The sequence below is a fragment of the Periplaneta americana genome, chromosome 1, assembly GCF_040183065.1.
Source record: "Periplaneta americana isolate PAMFEO1 chromosome 1, P.americana_PAMFEO1_priV1, whole genome shotgun sequence".
NCBI classification, from domain to species: domain Eukaryota; kingdom Metazoa; phylum Arthropoda; class Insecta; order Blattodea; family Blattidae; genus Periplaneta; species Periplaneta americana.
In genome coordinates, this window is record NC_091117.1 from 25,885,188 (window position 1) to 25,909,985 (window position 24,798).

Here is a 24,798-nt window from a genome sequence, read left to right on the forward strand (position 1 = left end):
AAATTTTGTGCTATTATATTCAGGTGATGTATTGAGTATTGCAGCTCATCTTCATTTGTAGCAAAAAGAACCTGATCGTCTGCATATAATAATGTATCTAGAGTACAATTTCGGAAGAGCGGGATGTTTCCATGAATTGTTAGTCGCCAATGTCTGATGATGGAGTTGATGTATATATTGAATAAAAGTGGTGAGAGGGGGCATCCTTGACGAACTCCACAGTTTATTGGTCTCCATCCGGTATGTCCTGATCCAATAGTAATTTTGATAATATTGTGGTTATATAATTCGCAAATTGTTCTTATAATTGCGTTTGGACTGAATCATCTGCCAAAATTTGAAAGAGCTTATTTCTGTCAACACGGTCGAAAGCTTTTTTTGTAATCAATAAAAGCCAAGTGAGTTTCTTTATTAAATTCCTTATGTTTAATAATAATAATAATAATAATAATAATAATAATAATAATAATAATAATAATATCGCAAATATAATATATTAATTTCGTTTACTTATATAATAATATTAATACATAACGAAAAAAAGTTATGTAATAATAATCATGACATTCATGACTGGCTTGAGAAATAGGGTCTATGACATTGTTTATTGCTTGAGATACAGGTGACACTTTGAGTAAATCATGCCATTAAAACTGAGTCACGACTATGCCCCATGAACGTCGTTAAAATAGATTGTTCAACAACGACACGTGAGTTTTGAACTACCTACATGTGGTGCCTCACTCGCGGCTATGGACGTGGCAGTATTAAACCACGTTCTTGTGACGTAAGCAGATACCCACCTGCAGACAGGCAAGGGAGGGCATCAGGTTCAGGGATACCGCTGTCTTGTGTGCGACCAATACCTGCAGGTGGCGCGATATTTCCGGCACACGCGATTGGTAGATCCAGTGTCGCTCCCATAGACGTGTAATATTAGGAGGGGGGATTTCCCTTTTGCTTGACCTTCATTGTTGCCATATAATTATTTTTTCTTTCCGCCAAAATCTTTTGCAGCCTATGCTTAGAACAAACACCTACCTCAATCATTGTCGTTGAATAAACACCGACTAGTTTTTATGAATACGAAACATTGCGTAACTTTCACGACTAGGTTCGATTTGGTTCTGTGTAATTTGACAATTTTTGTATTTCGGAAGAAAAAGGAAAGACAGAGAGAATCTTAAAAAAGACAGAAATGCAAAATGTAGAAATAACGAAATAATGATAAATAGCTCGAAAATTAATTTTGTATAAGAAAACGTGATAACTGAAAACTGTAATTAATTGCAATGTTTTATGTAAATAAATTTATGTTCTAAGATTTACGGGTTCTTAAACTTCACTGAGATTCTCTCCCCGCCTTCGTTCGATTCATATCCAAAGTTAAGAACGCAGGGGTGCGTTTGCATTCTCAAAGTGAGTGCAGCTGTCTACAAGAAAACCACATTTTTCGTTCAAGCTTCTCGCGGCACACTTCAAGAAAAGGTTGCACTACAGTACAACTCCAGGCTTTCAAGGTGATCAGGTTTTTGCGAAACTACTGGTTATTGGCACTGGTACAGAGGTCGACAGATATGAAATGTTGAGAAATTCTTTAAATTACCAGCATGAAGACACAACAGAGAAATTATCCACACTGTTAAAAATGAGACGTAGGCTACAATTAATTCTCCTCTCCCCCTAAAAAAAAAACACGCCAGAATTTTTAATTCAACAGTCAGAAATCATAATTTTGAAAGAGACAAGCATATACGAAGCAACATTAATAGATATGAATATTATGTAGAAGCTGAAAACTGGGTATCAAAAACTCTAAAAAACAATATTGAGATCCTTAAAATTACCATATGAGAAATGAAAATATCGGAATAAAAAAATAGGAATTAGCAACATACTGGAAACCATTAATGTAGATCAAAATTGTATATCCATTTATAGAGGATGAATCAAAACAGTAAACCTACATTGCCAGCAACAACTTTGAATCTTTGGGAAGGGAACAGACTGTAGGGATGATGATGTTGTTATGTTTTATTTAACGACGCTCGCAACTGCAGAGGTTATATCAGCTTCGCCGGATGTGCTGGAATTTTGTCCCGCAGGAGTTCTTTCACATGCCAGTAAATCTACTGACATGAGCCTGTCGCATTTAAGCACACTTAAATGCCATCGACCTGGCCCGGGATCGAACCCGCAACCTTTGGCATAGAAGGCCAGCGCTATACCAACTCGCCAACCAAGTCGACCAGGGATGATGATGATGATGATGATGATGATGATGATGATGATGATGATGATGATGAAAGGAAATAACTTGTATTGTCGATAACAAGAACGACAAAGAAATTGACAATAAAGCCAAGAACATTTTTCAAGAATAATAAAAACAGAACGTTGAAGATGGAGCTTTATATACAAACCAAGAATTAGACGACAGTTTCTAATAAGGTGAAACAATTCACTGAAATACACAACAAACACAAAGTCCTTTAAATCTGCTAAAATGTAGGCCTACTAAAACGTAATATCGCCAGGGAAGAAGAACCCAACTACTGTAATGACTGACAGTTTTAAAATGCTGCTGCCGTATTTAAATATGTACTGTAGCTACATGGAATAAATAATTCATAAGAAATTTGTTACAGAAACTATTTTAGAAATTCAGACGTCTACCTTCGTCATAGACCGTGTTTCAATTACATAACCTCATTACTAGTGGTTTCAACGTCGAACAGAATACGTACAAAGCCTGAATATATTGTCGATCTATGTAAATAATTCTTCAAGAAGACTGTCTACTCAAACAACTTTCCTGTCCCGTGCAATCACTCACATATCCAGTTGATTCTTGTATTACTATTTCTACCTCGAGGAATGTGGGCAGTCTTTTGAAAGTCGAGAACAATCTACAGTTGATTGTAGACTAGGCTACGTGAAATGCTGCATCATTATAGACATTCTAGCGAGTTTTTCTTTAGAAACTGTGTCAGTTCTTGTTAACGCAGAAGATGACGTAAGATTTGTAAGTCCTGAGTTAAGAACATAATGATGGGCCGGAAGAAGGCCGCAAAGTCTTCAGTTTTTTTCTTGCCTCCTTTTCACACATTCCTTTTGATAAAGACATAAGTAAGCCTATTCACTTAGACAAAAATCGAACACACATATGAAAGACAATCCATGTTAAATCTTAATCTGAATCTCAATCCATAAATTTCCTAGACATCACCATAACAAAAGTTGACAACAAACACACCTTCAAAATATACAGAAAACCAACCACCACCACCACCACACACATGCACAATACATATAATCACCTCACACAACACAAACATGCTGCATTCAGGACAATGGTACACAGATTACTCAACATAGGCTACCCATGAGCCAACAACACTACAATGAAGAAGTGAACACAAATACAGAGCACTCGAAAATGGTTACAACCCAAACATAACAGACAACATCATAAGGAAGACAAAACAAAAACTCAACAAACACAAAAACACACAAACACAAGAACACATCACACTAACATACGAAAACAAAAACACACACAAGATCGCATCCTCATTCAGAAAACAGAAATACAACATAGCATACAGAACAGAACACACACTACAAAGACATCCCAACACACAAACAACACAAACAAATAAATACAACCACACAGGCGTATACAAACTCACATGCAATAGTTGCGACAGTTTCTACATTGGACAGACAGGCAGATCATTCCAAACTCCATACAAAGAACACATTAAAGCAATAACCAGAAGACACAAAAACATCTATATATGGTAAACACACAACTAATGCTAACCACACATACAATAACATAAATACAGACATGGAAATTCTACACATACAACCTAAAAACCAAAAACTCAACACATTAGAACAAAATGAAATATACAAACACACTAAAACACACCCTAATCAAATTCTCAACACACAGATCAATTTCAGAACATACACACTATTTGACACAACTCTTCATCACACGAACGCACCCACACAACAGGCAGCGAAGTTGAGATAGCGCCGAGATCTAGTAGGCTCTGAGGATGGTGTCGAGTAGCACCGAAATAGCTGTAAGCCGCAAATGCTTACATAATTAACACGAGTAAGATCGCCATTTAATCAATTATTTGAAAGACAATGTTCAATTTCTGTTTTCATTTTTTTTTCGTGACATATCCTTTAAGTTCTCAAAAGTTTGCTTCACAGTCTTGTCTTTCTTGTAATCCACTTCAAGAGATTAGATAGCAGAATAAATAGTAGGTCTACTCTGAGGTAACTTTTAAGAGGAAGCGATGCATTAAACATTTTCCTTTAAAGTCTTTGGGGAAATGAAGCAGATTTACCTAGCGAAATCTTGATATGTTATACACAGTAACAGTTTACACAAAATAATAAGAAAAATCTTCTTAGACTCATTTCTTAACATGTTTAATTTTTTCTGATTGATGTTCTGTGAAAGGCTTATACCTATCACTTCTTAAAGCATTTGGAATTGCTTGACCCAGATAGTCGACAGATTCTCTCCAAAGGATGGTGACTAGGATTTGAGCGCTTCTTTTATATTCAGCTTTTAGCTGGGACTTGGCTTTGGCGGTTTCTTCCGTCTCTCTGCTCCAGAACTGGTACAGTCTTTGCCATGTTATAACGTCCACGACTCCCTCCCCTTAATAACAGAGACACATTATTTCTTGTGATTTAAACATCAGCAATGCCACGTTCGTATGATAGCTTTCTGACTGTGAAACGAGTGGATTCGGGTTCAAATCCTGGTTGGAGCAAGTTACCTGATTGAGGATTTTTCCTGAGCCCACCAAGAGCAAATGCTGGGTAACTATCGGCGCTGCACTCTGAAGCCATTTCTGGCATTATCACTTTCATTTCACCATAGCTGTTTATAAAGTGTCGGATATTAGACCAATTAAAAAAAAAAAAAAAACTTGACCGCAGTTCCCTCGAAAGAAGGATCAGCTTCTTCGTTTGGAACGGCACTACCAAGGCCGGAATAAATTTTACAGTTTTAAACAACTGTCTCCAGGAGACGGTCACTATAAAATACAGTATAGCATCTGACGTGAGTTGTAAATGGAGCTAATTAATTATACGCAGATTCCAGATATATTTACAAATCATTTGTAAGGAGTTGCAGGTGGCCAGATGCGATAAGAAGTCTTCCAGGAATTATGGACGTCATAATTGTGGCGAGCTGAATACTTTAGTCGCTATAGCGTATAGTCCTATACTGTTGCGGGTTAATCTAAAAAGAACTGTCGAAATTCTTCTACGACCGTCCTTGTTAACATTAATGTATTAGTCGTTATCTTGAAGCAATAGTAACAAATATACGAGTAAATGACACTCGAGAGGAAATTAAACGCAGAATAAATATGGGAATTGCCTATTATTATTCGGTTGAGAAGCTTTTATCATACAGTCTGCTCTCAAAAAAGCTGAACGTTAGAATTTATAAAACAGTTATATTACCGGTTGTTCTGGATAATTGTGAAACTTGGACTCTCACTTTGAGAGAGGAACAGAGGTTAAAGGTGTTCGAGAATAAAGTGCTTAGGAAAATATTTGGGACAAAGAGGGATGAAGTTACAGGATAATAGAGAAAGTCACACAATGCAGAACTGCATGCGTTGTATTCTTCACCTAACATAATTAGGAATATTAAATCCAGACGTTTGAGATGGGCAGGGCATGTAGCACGTATGGGTGAATCCAGAAATGCATATAGTGTTAGTTGGAAGATCTGAGGAGAAAATACCTTTAGGGATGCCGAGAAGTAGATGGGAGGATAATATTAAAATAGATATGATGGAGGTGGGATATGATGGTAGAGACTGAATTAATCTTGCTCAGGATAGGGACCGATGGCGGGCTTATGTGAGGGCGGCAATGAATCTCCGGGTTCCTTAAAAGCCATTTGTAAGCAATGTATTAGTCGTAGCAACATAAAAGAAATCGAGGTTTAGAACATTTGAACTCAATCAAAAAAAAATTCAGGGCACCACACAAAATTGTTTAGGCGGCATAGCGACATGGATTTATCTACCCACGATTATTATTATTATTATTATTATTATTATTATTATTATTAGTAGTAGTAGTAGTAGTAGTAGTAGTAGTATCATCGTCGTTGTTACAAGTGATGGAAGCATTTCACAAAACACACAATATTACGCCAAATTACTCCGTAATGGCATGTTTCGCCAGCTAAAAAAAATTGATATAGGTATGCCTAGTTAACTTTATATTTTTCAGGGTTATTAATTAATATACGTTACCTCAATAGTGATCTCTCCTGGGGTATTTTCCTCTATCCCTTCCTTCCATAACCATATAGTTTGCATGCTGTTCTATTTCCAAACATTATTGATCCATCTTTATTTATGCATTAAACCCGCGTTGCAACCGCAAGGGTTTTCACTCATACGGCGCAATATCGTTTGTGTTGACCATTTCCCGTTCCCTCCTATGGGAAATTCGTCTTAATCCCTGGGATATTCCTGTGTTGAAGGCACGTTGTGTTGTATTACACGACAACACTCAAGGCTTGCAAGTAACAAACACAAACAATGAGTAATGTTGTCGACCCCATGAAGCAAATGTTAAACGATGCACACGTTTAGTAAATTACACATTTTTCTCGTTTTTATCATTACTTGGAAATGCCACGTTATGCAACATTTCCCGAGCAGGATAGCTTGCGTGGCATTATACTCGCGGGTTACGTCAGAAAATACACTACTGGACGACCGTCAAGGCACGCCTTCCGAATTAGCCAATCAGAGAGCAGTTCTTAGAAGGGTGTGTGGTGGGCTCGGCAAGCGTTCATCTCACTCTCTCTTCCCCTCACTCCGTATAAGTTGTCCTCATTCATTGCCGTGGCTGCTTCGCTATATGCCCTCGCTTGCGCAAGTTGACTCGCAATTCGTGTGAGTCTGTCAGAGGCACAACACCACGTCAGGTCGATCGTATATCAGTGGATATTTCGAAGATTGTGATACAGTGAGCACCTTACAGTATTCACCATGGGTATGAGGACTAACAACACCAGCAACATTGTAAGTACAAGCTGAGAAGTTTCGAAGCCAAGATTTCAGGAGCCCCGCTGGTATTGATCTGCGGAGACGGGCAGGCGCTCTTCCAGTCACGTTTCCGTATTTCAGGACTCGTTGACCTACCTCTACAACACTGTGAAAGGGGCGGGGAAGGCGGGAAAGTTGCATCTACAGCTGACATTAGGTTTTAACGATTTGCGAGGGTGAAATATTTTTTTTCTGTAACATTCTCATGGGTGGTAGAATATTCGTATGAAGTAGAGGAAATAAATTATAATACTGAAAAAAAAAATCGATTTGTGATGTAATGACAGTTTAATTATTTCCGATAATTAATCTTACAGAATTCTTGTGTACAATCTTAACTGTTGCTTGGATTTTTTCGTATACAATATACATCGCTGTTCAGAAAGAACAATGACGCAATTACAAAATTGGAGTGAATATTAAAAGCACCCCTATCTGACTAGTATTATTTAAAGGTAATCAAAAATTACAATATTTGCTTTATTTCGATTGCCATAATATATATTTTTTTCAAATACGGTATTTATTATTTTTTATACATGTATTTCTATGAAGATATGGTTCTGTTTTTTTGCTTCTCCTGAAAAATATTATATGTTGCACTTACGTCGTTGTTCCTCCGGAACAGTGATATGTATACGAGTTAATACTGTATGTGAAAGAAAAATACAAAGATGGATATTTCAGATAGCACTTCATTTCTTAATGGGAGGGGGAGGAAATCCAAAGTATTAATTTGGAAAACAGGATTTTGTCATTTCTTAAACAATCCATGAGGTTTCATGCTTTCTATAATTAAGTAATATAAACAATATTAAATTGGTCATTCATATGACCACTGTTTTCTGGTTTAGTAACAATACATGTTGATTATTAAACCACAAAACAGTGATAAGTAATATGATTGAATATTGTTTATTTTACTTGATAATAGGCTTGTCTGAAAAAAGAATCCAAATAAATTGTAAATTATTCTATAGTTAACCCAAAATATATAATTAGGTGTATATTTTTTATTTCACGAATATTGAACACTTAATAGGCTAGTTTACCTATTTTAAAAAACCAAATATTATTGTTATCGCTGCCTGAGTAGAACCTTAGTAGCAGTCTTACACAAACGAGGAAAAAAAATCAGACAGCTAGCGTAATTTTGTATAAAAGTTTTGGTTCAAGTTGATTAAACATTTGCCCTGTTTTTTTACAAAATATTTTATTCTTCAAAATGTATGCGCATATAGTTTACCCTATATTTATAGGGAAAATATTATTTAAAGCCTTTGTGAAAGTAAATTTTTATTTTTCATATCAATAAATTATTACACTATTTCTGACTTACCACTTTCAATGCAGCACAAAAATGAATTGCTTATTTTTTTAATTCGTATTTATTTTCTATCAGTAATGTGGTGGCTGTTTCGATGCTTGAATAAACGAACTTATAGTCTAATAGAATGGAACATTTAATACTATTACAAATTAGACATAAAATCATTTATATGTATATTAATGTCCCCTATCGATTCCCTTCATAGAAAAACAAGTAGGACGCTGAACCATCGTCTAATAAATCATTGGAATTGTCACGGAAACTACTATGAGAAATTCGATTATGTATTTCAAATCGACTTAATGTAATGTCTCTGTGCTTTGATCGGACGCAATCTGTGGATTTTTTACTTATTTATTTTTTAAAAATGTTTTATTTAATTTGCGATACGCATTGTATCCCAACAAGAGCTACTAAATTAGACATAATCTTATTATGTTTTTCCTTCACGATTCCTTCCTGAGCTCATTTAATTTAACATTATATGGACAATGAGCTTCCCATGATTTGAAGCCAATACATCTCTGGACTTTCACTTTAAACAGGTAATGTTTACAACTGACAAGTAATACGGGTTGCTAAATGAGATTTAAACTTACGATTATGACCATACTGTAGTTTCCACGAAACGCCACAGCTGCATTGTGTCATGGGATCCCTATTGGTTAATATACCAAGTCAATAATGTCAATATAAGGCCTAATAACGCCTAAAATCTATACACTACTGCAGAACCTAAGAGAGTCTTCACTTCGTTCTGGGAAGATTAAATCTTAGAATTAAAATCATTTATCTGGCCATATCTCAAGTATATTCTTGACAGATGAAGATAATGCTAGCGCTTGACTAGCACACGTTTCATTTCCAATAGCATTCATACGTTTCTTTCAGAGGAATACCTTCACAGAGGTTGGAACGTGTCTACCATACATTACTGATAATGGCGGATGAAGGATAATAGCGAAGTCGTACTTGCGTCATTCCTAAGGTTTGTGTGCTGTAGTAAAAAGCTAAGTACACACCACGTGAGAATGACGTCAGAATAATGAGTATGCAATTGTTCAAGCAAACTCATTCTTCTCCCTTTTGAAACCCGAAACTTGTACAGTACAAAAGCTCAACAGGAGTACCGGATGTAGTCTCGTATCTTGCAAGATAAACTCATGTTCACTTGTGTACATTGTGTTATGCAGCTTGGGTTGCGGTGTGTGCAATAAAGATTTTTTGCATTGCATTACACTGGCATAACATGTCTTTTTTTATGTTTATTGATGGAGTTGAAATAGTTTGCGTCATCATGAATGCTGTGTGTTCTTTTGTGGATACTTTTATGTTGAGCCATAGGCCTACAATTAATGCGCGAATTTCAGTATTTTCAGAACTACTTGGTTCAGGAAGAGAATACGCCCGATTGATTTCTTACAGATTCCCAAAATATTGCGTCAATTTACCTCCTTAAAAGTACCAAACACAAAGCAATAATAGTTAATAATGGCTCGAAAGTTATCGGAGCCAAATTGAGCCATCAGAAATTTTTATTAATAGAACTTATAAGTTATTCCTGGAATAAAATTAGTGCTTTCTTTTGTTATTCGGTAGATACAAAGTATTCTCGAAGTTGGTTATTTTTTTTTTTTTTTTGTGTTCATACAGATAACTTAATATTACGTGACCTATGACAGAATAATTTCCATCACTAAATAACAATCGTATTTGGGTTGCCAGGCAAAACAATAAATAAGGCCTATATATAATTAAGAAGCTTAAGTATAAACTTACCACAATACTTAAAATTATGGTTACAATCTACACGCTACAACGAGTCTAATACTAACCTCGAATAAATGGGTACGGTTAGAAATTGGTGAATATATTGCAACAGTAAGACTGTAACTGTTATTTATCGCAATTTAATCATAATAATAATAAATTTCTAAATTATAGACATCAGCTCAAAGAATTTTGAGTGACCACAAGGGTCCTGAATACAATAAACATGTACAATAATGTGATGTGATACATTAAAGAAAAAAGAAAGTTAATTGTTGAAGACAAATATAAGTTGATTAATTGAAATAGAGATGATGTAATATTTGAAGAGAATCCTTGATAATATTTGAAGTTGAAGTTCTTATTTTTTTTTAGATTGTATACATGTAATTTGCTTGATGGTGATGTTGATGGTGATGGTGAAAGATAAAACTGAATACTTCAGTTATAGTTTCTTTTTCAGGTTTAGAATAAAATCGTTGTATGTCTTAATGAAAGTACAATATCATATTCATGTAGGCTCTAACTGTAGTCATAAATTGCACCACAGAGATAATATACAGGTAGAAGGTAGTTATCAAAATGAGAAATTATATAATTCAGCTGCAATCTTTCAATCTGGATTTTTTATACCATATGTAGGTTTATTTACACACAGAAATGAGATAGTATGTTTCAATTCATCACTACGCATGCTGTTAAGCATTTTCACGTCTGAGATTCGAAGATTTTCCTTTTTTCTAAGGCTGATCTTTTATGAATCCAATCCAATCAATCAATCATTCATAACTCGAATCTATAGAACGAATAGTTGGGACATCATTCGAGATTCAATTACAGAGACTCTTATTAATCACAGATTATAAATTTTACTTATTATGTCTATCATCATCATCATCATCATCATCACCACCACCACCACCACCACCTTTACTTTCTAAGGTCGGTGACGTAGGATTTTATGATCACGTGGTCGACAAGGCTTAAAGTTACCCATATATAGTGTATGTAAACAAGAATTGTTTTATTTAATAGTTTAAGCTACGGTAAAAATTTGACCTAACCACGTATGCAAGGACGAGAGAGCTAGCCTCGTGGCAGGAAAACGCGCATGCGATAGATGGCAAGCAAACGGCCACGTTATCCATGTTTTGTTCCATCAGGGGTGTGCAAATCTGTATTCTTTATCCTGAGTGTGAGAGGAGACGATGTAGTCAGGAAGCTGCTAGTAACAACAGAGTGACCGAGATATTACTGGCAGAAGAAGTAAATGTGCTATCATTGTACTGTACTTACCCTTAATTATTATGATTATTATTAATTTATAATACAGTAATAATAATGTTTTGTTGTTTCAAACGGCTCTTAGTAGACTAATCGTGTACGTTTTGGTAAGATGGAAGCTTGATGATAAGCAACAGGAAGGAATATATTATAGTATCCAGTGTAACTGTAACTTTGGAAGAGATCAGTCGACCATAGCACAGAATTGTTTTCGAAAAATAATGCAAGAACGTCTTCCATTCACTTCATTACGGTAATAGGTTTCTAGCTAAATCAAGTCTTTCACCGCAAACCCAGCATTATCCCGTCTTTCCTATTTACCACCTTCCTCTTGGTCGCCGGAAAAAAAACTTCCGCCATAATGGGAGAATTGTTGACGACATTCATATTTAAATTAAGAGTACATTTCTTAATGTTTCGTCAAGTCACGGTTAACCTATATGAACCTCTTCATTATGGAGGAGGTAACTTATTAAATATCCTCGTAAATGTCTGTAGTATCTTTAGAAATTAATATGTAGGTAATATAAATAGTAACAGTATATTATTTATTGTTTTGTTCACAGATTCGCGAACACTGCAAGGAGCTGCTCCTTACAGATGCCCAGATCAGCGAGATGATGAATCGGCTCCTAGAGGACGTCCAGAAAGGCCTTGGGAAAGATACGCACGCAAGTTCTATTGTGAAATGTTTCGTGACTTATGTTCAGGACTTGCCCAATGGCACTGGTAAGCTATAAAATAGACCTTTTAATAACAACATACCTTTAAATGTGAAGTAAATCATTTATATTGTTAACGGTTCTTTACCTACTCACACCGCAAAATGGTTACTTTGTCTTTGGTCGCTTTAATAAATATATAATTTCTGTGAAGCTTTTTTAATGTGTCGAAGTTGTTAAACTCTAGTTATTTGCCAAAACTTGTAATGCTGTATTGCCTATAAGAGCAAGGAATGTATTGGAATAAAAATATTTTCAGATCTAGGATCTTATCCAGAAACACGTGCATGGCAAGAACATCATCACATGATATTCTAAGAGCATTTCGTCCTTTGTTCTCTTTCTATGAAGTCTACCTGTTGTCATAACAACGAAAACAAAACTCAAGAACTTGCTCCAATTAAATTCCAAGCCGGTAGATACTGTTTCTGTCGATACATTTTATAGTGTCAATTTAGTGTATGTGCGTACGCGCGCGTGAGTACGTATATGTGTGACATCCTTTTAAAATACATTAATCTAACTGAAATGCTGATTAATTCTTCATTACCACGTATTTTATGTAGAAAAAAATGTTAAAAATCGTCCTTGTCTTGCATTTATTTGCTTTCTCGTAGCCTAACGTTTGCCTACATCGATGGAGATAACATTGTTGTTATACTTTCTATTAGATATGAAGTTCGTAGCTTCATATTAACAGTAGTCATGGATTTTAAGGCAATAAAAATCCTTCTCATTCTTTAGAAGCGAGGGAAAAAAATCTAGATTTAAAGTAAGAGAAACATATCCCTGGCAAAGAGGTACTTAGTTTCTTATCTGCGTTAAGTCACTTTCTTTTTCTAATTATTATACTTACTATTATTCTGTTACGAAAGCAGTGGCGTCACGATATTTTCTACAAGGGAGAGTCCACGTTGTTTTCAATGATCCCAAATTTTGTGGCATTTCTTAATTACCGTAAAACTTCTATTGTCGTCGATTCGTTTCACGAAACTGCAATTATCATCGAAACGATAAGCGAGACATTTAAGCCCATTTTATAGTGTCAATTCGTTCAGAGAATAAAACCTAGCCACTTAGAATTTTTTTTTTCTTTCAGGTTATAACTTGGAACAAGATTATGTAGACGTAATACAAGAACAACTGTATGCTATCATCATTTAACCTCTTCCCTTACTATATATTTTACCAGTTTTGTGAAAAAAGTGTCATTTTTTTATTTTCGTAAAGAGGTCATTTAATATTGCAGAATCACTGTACATCACTAATTTTCTTACATACTTAAAAAAATCACTATGAAATAGACAATGGGACTCAAACGAGTTAACTCGGATTAATAAATTTTGACACATGTTAGCAACCCGAGTTAACTCGGGATAATAAGGGAAGTGGTTAACACTGTCATATTCATTTAGTTTAATAAAAAATGAATAACTCCATTGCATTTCTTACTGAACTTTAACAGAAAAGCTTACCGAATACTGTAAAATACGGTAAATACGTAATCGCGTGTTTCGATGGAATGTTTGTTTACCGATTTTGACGTTGAAATTAACAACTAGCACGTCGCAAGAGGTTTGCCTACGAAACGAAACACGAATGTTAGTCATTTAGAAGAAATGTAGCTGAACATAATTTAGACCAGTGCTCGTCAGCATCTGCTGAAATGGGTAACGGGTAAAGTGTATCGCAATATGCACAGATGTGCAGAAGGGAGAGGCAGAAAGCGTACCCGCTAGCAGCCACGGATGCACGATAGTGCAGTCTATCCGCGGGTTAGATATGCTAGCTCGAGGGTAAACTGTGCTGATGACCGCTGATTTAGACTGTTAGTAGAAACTACGATAATAATTAAAGATGACGATAATCGAAGTTCCACTGACTATAGTTTAACTTTTCTTATTTTCTAAAACTGATATTATTGTGCGTTGTATGTCTACATGTTAGTCTAAAAGCCGTAAAATATGACTGCTTGGACATTCCTGAATTGTCCGATATGCCACTGTATGAATTTTTTTTTTTTCGTTCGGTGTCATCAATCTAAGGATCAGATTATTTCACAAACGGTCAGGTCAAGCAGAAGCCATGAGTGATGAATTCCGAAACAGGACTTGACAATCAACTAACTTTAAATTTGTAATAAAATATGAACTTTGAATGTGTAACTTCTTCAGAGATATCCTTTTACGTTCAGCAACTGAAAAAGGAGTTGATCTTTTTGATGCTTAAAATCACGTGAATCATAAGTACAGTATTTATTTTAATTTACAGAAAAAAAATACATCTCTCTATTCATTATTATAAGTTAACTTTAAAACTCTTCTTTAGAAACATTGCTTATATACAACAATACGAATACCGATATTCATAAGTTCATGACTTTATATTGATCTGTTTCAGAACGAGGAAAGTTCTTGGCACTGGATCTTGGTGGCACAAACTTCCGTGTTTTAATCATTACTCTCGGAGAGAAACATGTCTTTGACATGAAGTCGAAGATCTATGCCATACCACAAAGTATTATGTTGGGCTCAGGAACTCAGGTAAGAAATCAGTAGGAAACTGAAAGAAATTATTATTATTATTATTATTATTATTATTATTATTATTATTATTATTATTATTATTATTATTATTATATGTATTGTTATTGGCGTAGATCTACTAAGATTGATTTTGATCAAATTATTTAAATAGTTAAATATTTGAGCAGAAACAAAAGAACAGTATAATTTTTAAACATATCTTGTTCTGTTAAGCTCTTCACCAGTTTTGAGAAAGGAACATTTATTTTCTTTAAATTATTTTATTTATTCAAGAATATATGACTACAAGAATGTCCATAACTGCAGAATTTCGTTCCCTGTATTTCTTTGAGAGAACGCAATAATTTTGAGCATATTAATAGGTGCTTAAACATCCACAACACATGTTTTTATTTACATAGGTAGTATTCACATTGTTGACATGATAGCAATTTGATATTCTTTTACAGCTGTTTGATCACATAGCAGAATGTTTGGCGAATTTCATGAAGGAACATAGCGTAGGACATGAACGTCTTCCTTTGGGCTTCACCTTCAGTTTCCCACTCACACAGAGGGGCCTAACAAAGGGATTACTAGAGCGATGGACCAAAGGTTTTGACTGCAGTGGCTGTGTTGGAGAAGATGTGGTTCAACTTTTGAAGGATGCTCTGGCTAGAAGAAATGTAAGTTTACAGAATATATTGTCATTATAAGAGACTTTCCATAAAAATTCTATACCTTTTTGATATTTGAAAATCTCCCTTTTTCTCGTCCCCTTCACATAAAAATTGGTGAGTCATATATCATCACGTTAGAAAAATCTGAGTGCACTAATATTAATTCAGTGATTGCCCAGAATTAATATCACCTAGACACTAAGCAATATTAATCATATATATCTTCATAATTCTTTACTATAGGGCAGAATAAAATATTAGGTATACTTAAATACTGAACACTACTAGTGTAAAACTTTATAATGTGTCATAAATGTGCAGTGTAATTAATCATTCCTACCCATAACCATTTCAAGTAAAAGCTAAAGCTCACCACTTATAGGCTATGTTACAAAAAGATACAAAAAGGACTAGAGTGTCTACGCTTTCTTTAGCTTAGAATGATGGGTAAGTGGTTAATATCACAGCACAGATGCCCTCCTCAGGGACTGAACTCGTCTTTCTAATTCAATCACCTGACCAAATGAATTAGCTTGGCTCCCGTCAGTGCATGTTAAATAAAGAAATAGAAAATGTCGATAAATAATATTAAAGTCTCTGTATATAAATGTAATTGAAGCATCGGCTGGAACAATGTTGTAAGTTACAAAATTTTAATTCGGCGTGTTTCCGTGTAATAATGTTGTATGTCATGTTACTTTTCTATACTCCTTGGCTTGCAACTGTCCATCAATGCAATATGTGAAATTTGTCCTCTCAAGTTTGCTACCCTCATAAAAACAACGTTGTATGCGTACACATTTTTGCAGCTCCTTAAATTTTACCAAATGTAACTTATAACGTTGTTCCAGCCGACGCTTCAATTAATACATAAACTGTGCAAACGTGGGGAAATAGAAAGGCAACAAAATATAAAAAATAAAAGCACTAATGTACGAGAAACGAAGTCCATGAAATGTAAAGCTGGAGCATTTAAAACATTATTGAAGAAACAGAAAAATACAACAATGGCTGTAACACATTGAAAGGATAGACAACAGATTTCCAAAACTTGAATTATCATATAAAGACAAGGGAAAACAGGATTTAGAGCATCCAAAGTCAAGATAGAGCATTGCTGAGTTTCCCAGGACAGGACATTAAAGTTCCTAAATATGATGATGATGATGATGATGATGATGATGATGATGATGATGATGATGATGATGATGTGTATTAGAAATTGAAGCCCGACAGTTTAAAATGTTTGTTAAATTCTGAAAAAATTTGCATACATTATTGTCATTACGTTCATCATAATGTGAAAACGTACAATACCATTTTGAAAAATGTATGGCAGAATTATCAGTGGACCTTAAAATGATTAACAAAAAAATGCATTATTGTCAATGAAAATATTACTTCATACCAATTCAACATCAAGTGAATCAGCTTTGAATAATGTATGGCAGAATTATTAGTTGACCTTAACATGATTCAGTAACAAAAAAAATGTATTATTATAAATTTTACAAGTCTGAAATATTATCTCCGAAAAATTATAAATATAAGTGTAATAATCCAAGAACAATACAATTTAAAAACACTTGTTAAAATTTACATTTTAAATTGTATTTTAGATATTTAGATGTAAAAGTTTTAGTGTCATTAGTCAATAGTACACAAGGCACCACCATAGAAAATACGAACAATCATCACATGCACACAAACATATCATGGAAGTTCACAACATACACACCAACTGGCTAGGTTTTTAATTTAATTATTATTACGCATATGCATCTGATGATGATACAAAATAAGATATCGAAAACGTTAATGCGATAAACTAATTCATGTAATTAGAATCACAATTGTACAAAAGATAAGCATAGGTGGCCAATTAAAAACTTGTTATATATTGATATCATAGTAGCTTATCGGTAAATAAAACAAAAATGAAATTAATTACAGAGAGTTACATGATAAAGTATCAGAATTTCACTCTCTAAATTGGCACTGCTTAGATGTGATTAAAAGATTAAACTCATTCTAAAATAAGGCAAAATATTTGAATATTTTTACAGGACACAATGAATATTGAAATCGCAGGAATTCTAAATGATGCTGTTGGCACACTAATGTCATGTGCTCACAAAAAACAGACTTGCCGAATAGGTGTAGTTGTTGGTAAGTTAAGGAAAAGCATTAAAAATGAGCATGGGAACAACAAATGGGGCTTAATAATTATATTGGACCTCTGAATTAATGCAAAATTGAACATGTATCGGGTATTCATAAAATGAGACTTTTGTTTTCTATACCGGTATGTATTAAAAACATTGCGGACGTGAGACAGATGTACTACTGTAGTAAGACATGCATATACAGTATATTTTTCTGGACATATAAGTACAGTATAATTTTAAATATTCTAGCTTCATCTAAAACTAGAAACTAATCAAATGCGCGGGTCATGGAAATGTTACTTACTTACTGGCTTTTAAGGAACCCGGAGGTTCATTGCTGCCCTCACATAAGCCCGCCATTGGTCCCTATCCTGAGCAAGATTAATCCAGTTTCTACTATCATATCCAACCTCCCTCAAATCCATTTTAATATTATCTTCCCATCTACGTCTCGGCCTCCCTAAAGGTCTTTTTCCCTCCGGCCTCCCAACTAACACTCTATATGCATTTCTGGATTCGCCCATACGTGCTAGATGTCCTGCCCATCTCAAACGTCTGGATTTTATGTTCCTAATTATGTCAGGTGAAGGATGCAATGCATGCAGCTCTGCATTGTGTAACTTTCTCCATTCTCCTGTAACTTCATCCCTCTTAGCCCCAAATATTTTCCTAAGAACCTTATTTTCAAAAACCCTCAATCTCTGTTCCTCTCTCAAAGTGAGAGTCCAAGTTTCACAGCCATACAGAACAACCGGTAATATAACTGTTTTGTAAATTCTAGCTTTCAGATTTTTTGACAGTAGACTAGATGACGAAAGCTTCTCAACCGAATATTAACAGGCATTTCCCATATTTATTCTGCGTTTAATTTCATCTCGAGTGTCATTTATATTGGTTACTGTTACTCCAAGATATTTGAATTTTTCCACCTCTTCGAAGGATAAATCTCCAACTTTTATAGTTCCATTTCGTACAATATTTTGATCACGCGACATAATCATAGACTTAAAAATAATAGATAACAGTAGTTAAATTTAAATGCCGGTATCAAATAACATTTACTTAACAGTAATTAACATTTATGTAATATATTAATCATGACTTACAATTTCTTACACTTGCATATCACAGGAGCACAAAATTTGTATTAAGTAGAACTTTTTCAGTTGTTTGTTTATCTGTAATAAGATATTGATGTAGATAATGTTATTAAAATTCGGCATATAATTCAGACGTCCAAAGACATGCACTAATAATGAGTTTTTCTCCCTACAGCCACCTGACAATTGCAGGAGTCTGATTTTGTGCTTCCACAAAATTGATTGCACAATGTATTTTGTATTTCAGGATGTTCAAATTGATGTTTGTGCTATTCTCAATGATACAACAGGCACATTAATGTCCTGTGCCTGGAAGAATTTCAACTGCAGGATTGGCCTCATTGTTGGTATGTGGCAAATAGCAAAGTTTGCATTGCTGACCGCCAGACGCACTACTCTCTGCTGAAGCATGCACTTGTTTCCTTATTAATCTGTCACTTTTGTTCTTTTCTCAGGTGGTGGATTACTCTTTCTATCCAGCATCTTTCTTCTATGCTCCCTGTTTGTTTAGTTTTCTTTTGTTTTGTGTTATGTGTTAATAATGCGATAAAAAGGTAACGTGGCAGACAGAAATACTAGTTTTCACTGAACTAGTGTAAAACTCAAAGAAATGTGTTATCGTAAAATAGACTGTATATCTGATTTTAGATCTGGAAACATTAATTTTATTGGTACTTTATAATGACGAATGCGTACCAGTACTTAAGTTCTATTTCAAATTAACTTTGGATCAACTGTATGCCTACAGTTCCAAGCTCATTCCATTTGTTTTCATTTCATTTATTGTATTCCATAGATCTTACATTAGCTGTGAGATGTGGAATAAGTCAAAAGTTGTACAAAAAAAGTGTACAATACATAGCAGCAAATTAATTCAATTTACAAGCATAAACAATCCATCAGTCGTGTAGAAGGTATGAGTATGTAGGAATTTCGTTAATTCTGTTCTTAACTTTTTCTCTTGCCCCTTCAGAGTTTTAAGAAAATCAGGCCTGGTGCATTAAAAATTAAAATTTTTAGTTGGTTTTTCAAGAAATGAATTTAATTTGTATATTATTATTTATATTTCTATCTTTTTATTGAAGCCAAATAACATTTCACTACTAAATAACTATTATTAATAAATTATAAAACAATGATTAAAATAATTAATTAATTAGATCCTTCAAAATTGGGAAACAAAAAATTTATAATACTTCATGAATAATGAACTCCTAACAGTTGAGATTATCAGAGAGCGGAATCGTTTGAACTAAAAGATTACTCAGGTTGTATCAATTTTCAGTTTTGTATAGGTACTCTTACTGCTTTAAAATTAATCTGAATCTATAAAGGATGGTTTGTGGTATGTTTTTATACTATGAAAGAAGAAAATCAGCTAATATATATATTGCTGGGAGAAATTTTCGTCAAGAACAATATATAAATAAAGCCATTTATATTTAAAATCTAAAAGATACCAGCACCAGTATGTAACAATTTCACGTCCAAAAACTAAGATTTTTCTGAGAATATTTAAATTAGCTGAGAAGTCGAAAGAAATAATAATTTAATATTTAGTAGTGCTTAACAATTTCAAATTTATAATTATGAAAACATCAACTGTAAGAAAACCTTACAAAAACAAAGACTGTAAAATGTGTAAAGTCATAATGGCTCTAATACAGTGAAATTATTTATAGTGTTAATGAAGGTTCATTGTTTGTTCTCGAGTTAACCTGCATCTCTCTTACCAGTATATTTTGCAGTGAATATGTGGGTTAGAATCATTTATCTCATTATTAATACTAATTCATGCAAGAAACGTGAATGATCTTAATGTGTTGTTGTTTTCTAATGCCAGGCATTTGACAGTAGTCATTTGACCTCTTGCACTCCAATATTTTTCAAAGATATTATCATGGCCAGCCACTGAAGCACAGATTTTAAGGTGTTCCGAATCCATTTCTTGTTTTGAGTTGCACAATGGGCAGTTAGGGGACTGATATATTCCAATTCTATGCAGGTGTTTGGCCAAACAATCATGGCCTGTTGCCAATCTAAATGCAGCTACAGACGATTTTCGTGGTAAATCGGGAATTAACTGTGGATTATGATGCAGAGAGTTCCATTTTTTCCCTTGAGATTGTGTTGTCAAATTTTGTTTGTTGAAGTCTAAATATGTAGATTTAATAAATCTTTTCACAGAGTAATATGTAGATCTGTAAGAAATTTTCATCAAGAACAATATATAAATAAAGCCATTTATATTTAAAATCTAAAAGATAGCAGCACCAGTATGTAACAATTTCACGTCCAAAAACTAATATTTTTCTGAGAATATTTAAATTAGCTAATTTCACTCCATTTTCATGATCTTAATATAGACACTGCTATGATCATTAACACTGTTCGAAATGCCGCCTCTTTTCACATAGGCATTCTTGGTATTGTTTCGAGAAATTTATATTGGCCCTCAAAGTTCTTGTGTAGAAATTTTTGTAATTTCTACTCTTGCGTTAAGTTTTCAGTCCTCTGCTGCGCAAGTACTATAAGTATTATTTTTGTACCTCTTTTTAGATAGAAATCACATGACCAGAGAAGGTCATAATCTAGTGCTGTTTATTCTGTTTTAAACACCTCTTTTAAGATTATCAGACACTGCAAAACTGTTAGTAATGTGGCAGAATCGTATTTAAAAATGAAAATTTACATTAATATCACTTAAAATAGTTAAAAAAGAAATAGATCAGTTATGTCAGTTTGTATTTATGGGTATGGTATTAAAAAGTTCTCAAATAATGATGAGCACACTATTTTCTCAATACTTACACCAATGCCACACACCAACTTAACATGTTATTAATCAACAAATATACGCATGAGATAAATAAGTCTAAATGTAAACAGCAACACGATACAGCACTGAAATTCTGCTTTTTGTTTTATGCGACAGGTAGAAGGGAACAAAGACAGCTGCTGAAACAGATGTCGCACCTTCACTAGCAATTTAAATAATCTCACTGTATGTGATATTATATTAAACAAGATTGCAGGTCATGGTATTTTTCTGTGTAAATGCAACAGTGTTTCTTTCCTTTAGTTAATTTTTTACTTTTCTGAACAATTCTTAGCATTTAAGCTTGAATGTATTATTATTTATCATAAAGCAATTAAAATCTATGAAACTTTCCACTGCTGACTTGACAAAGTCACACCAGTTTTGTCTGTTTAAGTAATAAGTCTTCTAATTGGCATCTCTGAGCATTTTTAAATCACTCAAAATTGTCAAAGAACCGTAATTTTGGACGTTCTAATGATTTTCTTCCTGCTTGCATTTATTCAGTCACTGCTTTAATCAATCTATCCATTGTAGATCTCATGACATGTCCAACCAATTCAGTATGCTTGGCTTTAAATTTTGCTACTACGTCTGGTTGTTTACGTACATTGTTTAGTTCTCCATTCCTCATGGCTCCAAAATTTTTTTTTTGTAAAATTTGCCTTTTCAATATTCGTAGTTTTTGTACATCTGTATGGTTAGTGTCCATGTTTCGCATGCATATTTTAAAACAGGCTGTATTACGAATTTGTAAATGTATATTTTGGATATCCTGGAAAAAAAATTCTGCTTCTTACAATATTCGAAATGGCATGATAGGTTTGATTTGCATTTTTAATTCTAATATTGATTTCCTCTTTAATGTTATTGAATTGAAAAATGTTCCCAGCTACCGGTATTATATTTAAAATTACTTCTAATCCGTGTCTTTAACTTTGAAGTTGTAGCTCTGGATTGAGATGATGGTCTCGAATAAGGATAAAATATTTTATTTTATTCACATATTTTGTCCTTATGCCATCAAAACTCGACAACCTCGGCAGTTGATACAGCATCGTTAAATAACAGACAAAAGTGCCATGCTACCATCACTGTGCTACAGTTTTGCTGTACTGAATATATTCTTCTAATTTATACCTTATTTCTTACGGTTTACTTATTGTTGATAGCACTATCTGTAGATTAATCTTAGAATTGTTATGGTTGTGATGAAATATTTTTAGATGCAATAGTCTTTCTAACGTATCATTGTGTGTATGTTTTATACTTTAACTGTGAGTATAAACCTCAGTCATCAAGTTGTCTGCTATATACCAGTACCAGTAGAATTGTTACTACTTTTGGAAAGGAATATGTAAGTGTTTGTCTTATGTTGAAATGCCAAATAAATATAAAATATATAATATATATTTTCATCCTAATATAATAACCATCTTCAATTAACAAATAAATTTTAAAGAATTGTAAATCAAACGCCCTTATTTCATATTTATGTATAATTTGTATAATGTTTTCTTGATTTATATAAATGCAATTAAATTACACAAAATAAAGATTTCTTCGTTCCATGCAATTATTGAAAATCTACAGTAAACTAATGCAAAACACTTTAGTTTCCCGTGAAGTATAATGGAATATATCGGAATTATAAGATTAATCTTCTTTTACCATCTTTGTAGGAAAAAAAAAAAAAAAGATACTGAAACCAGATAAAGGAATGAAATTTTGTAATTGTTACAGCTGGGTGCAAAGCTCTATTCATCTTCAGTTCAAGTATACCTTAACGATTCTAATAGTGACCTTCCATCAGTGCTTTCTCGCTACTTTGGCATTTCATACAAGACTGGTGTGTGTTGCTTTGATCATAGTGTGTGAGAAAGAAGTGCGAATTTGATTTAACATAAACTGAGAAGCAAACATTCTCATGGAAACAGATAAAAAAATTGTTTCCCCCCCCCCCCACCATGTTAATAATGTCCAAACAAGTGCTTGTACAAATTTTGGCCACTCGAGTGCAATTACGAGGGCCATAAAAATAAGTTTCCCTGGGGCCATTTACAGAAAGAAAACAGTTTCATTGAAAAAAATTATTGAAACAGATGCAACAACTATTGAGCTATTTTTCAACATATTCTCCATTGGAATTGAGACATTCGTCATACCATGCGATCGACAGAGAGGTGCAGACGGCTGTCACACACTGGTTCTGATCCCAGGTGGTAAATTTCTACGACACAGATACAAAAGTTTATCCCACAGTATGACAAATGTCTCAATTCCGGTGGGAAATATGTTGAAAAATAGCTCAACAATTGCTGCATCTGTTCCAATAAATCTTTCCATGAAATTGTGTTTTCTTTCTGTAAATGGCCCCAGGGAAACTTATTCTTTTACGGCCCTCGTAATTGCGTTCAAGTTGCCAAAATTTGTGTAAGTACTTGTTTTAATATTATTAACATGGTGAAAAAAAAAAAACTTTTTTTGTCTGTCCCCAAGAGAATGTTTCCTTGTGTGCATTGATTTATATTGTAAAACAAGCCATTCATCACAGCTTTAATACAAAATACGTATTATAGCATACATAATTTTTCACAAACTAATTTAAAACTGAACTGAAATAATTTATCTGCGGTCACCTTTCTTGCATACAGTTTGTTTGTTCTTTAATGTAACAAAAGTAGAGTTTGCTTTCCTTTCTTAAATCAAGTAGTGTGTATGAATTAGTACTAAAGCTTGTAGTTTTCTTCAATCTAATACACATGTAACTATTTTTCTTTCTGCAATAACTTTTTTTTTTTTTGTACAAATTAGGCTTTTCTACCCTTTACTCTATGCGTACTCTTTTGAAGGGACTTCTGTCCATAATATGTTGAACTTCATGTTACAGTAATGTTCAGTAGATTATAGACACGTAGTTGTTACTTGTTCACAACATTTTCTTTGTTTTTCACTGATTTTCCATGTATGTATGTGTGTCATAAACTCATAATGCATGTGTGCAAATGTATACTAGCCTCTGTATTATATTCATACTATATGCATGCATATACTGTATTTTCTAGTAGAGTATGCTATTTTCTCGCATGTGCGTTTATTATAAGTAATTTTATTAGTTGTATAATGGATTTATGTATAAATGGCATTTTTCTGCTTTTGTTTGAAGATAGTAAACTTGCAAAATTGTGTAATAAAATGATTTGGATAAGAAAATATCTAAATGTTAAAATACAATAAATTAAAACATTACTATCAGCCTCTGATTTGGGCAGCATTGTTAGTC

The 24,798-nt window shown here is 33.8% G+C and overlaps 1 protein-coding gene across 7 annotated transcripts in view; it reads left to right on the forward strand.

Annotated features, from left to right (window-relative positions):
- The window catches only part of Hex-A (Hexokinase A), a 204,455-nt gene that overhangs the window by 172,303 nt on the left and 7,354 nt on the right, over positions 1 to 24,798 (forward strand). For 4 of the 7 annotated variants that reach the window (XM_069814661.1, XM_069814573.1, XM_069814303.1 and 1 more), the window contains exons 2-5: positions 12,069 to 12,231; positions 14,625 to 14,767; positions 15,220 to 15,435; positions 17,496 to 17,598. In XM_069814661.1, the coding sequence (XP_069670762.1) occupies positions 12,069 to 12,231; positions 14,625 to 14,767; positions 15,220 to 15,435; positions 17,496 to 17,598 (625 nt within the window). Of the gene's footprint in view, positions 1 to 6,903; positions 7,095 to 12,068; positions 12,232 to 14,624; positions 14,768 to 15,219; positions 15,436 to 17,495; positions 17,599 to 18,944; positions 19,045 to 24,798 lie in introns of those variants that run through there. The other 3 variants (XM_069814753.1, XM_069814397.1, XM_069814484.1) reach the window with 2 other exon arrangements.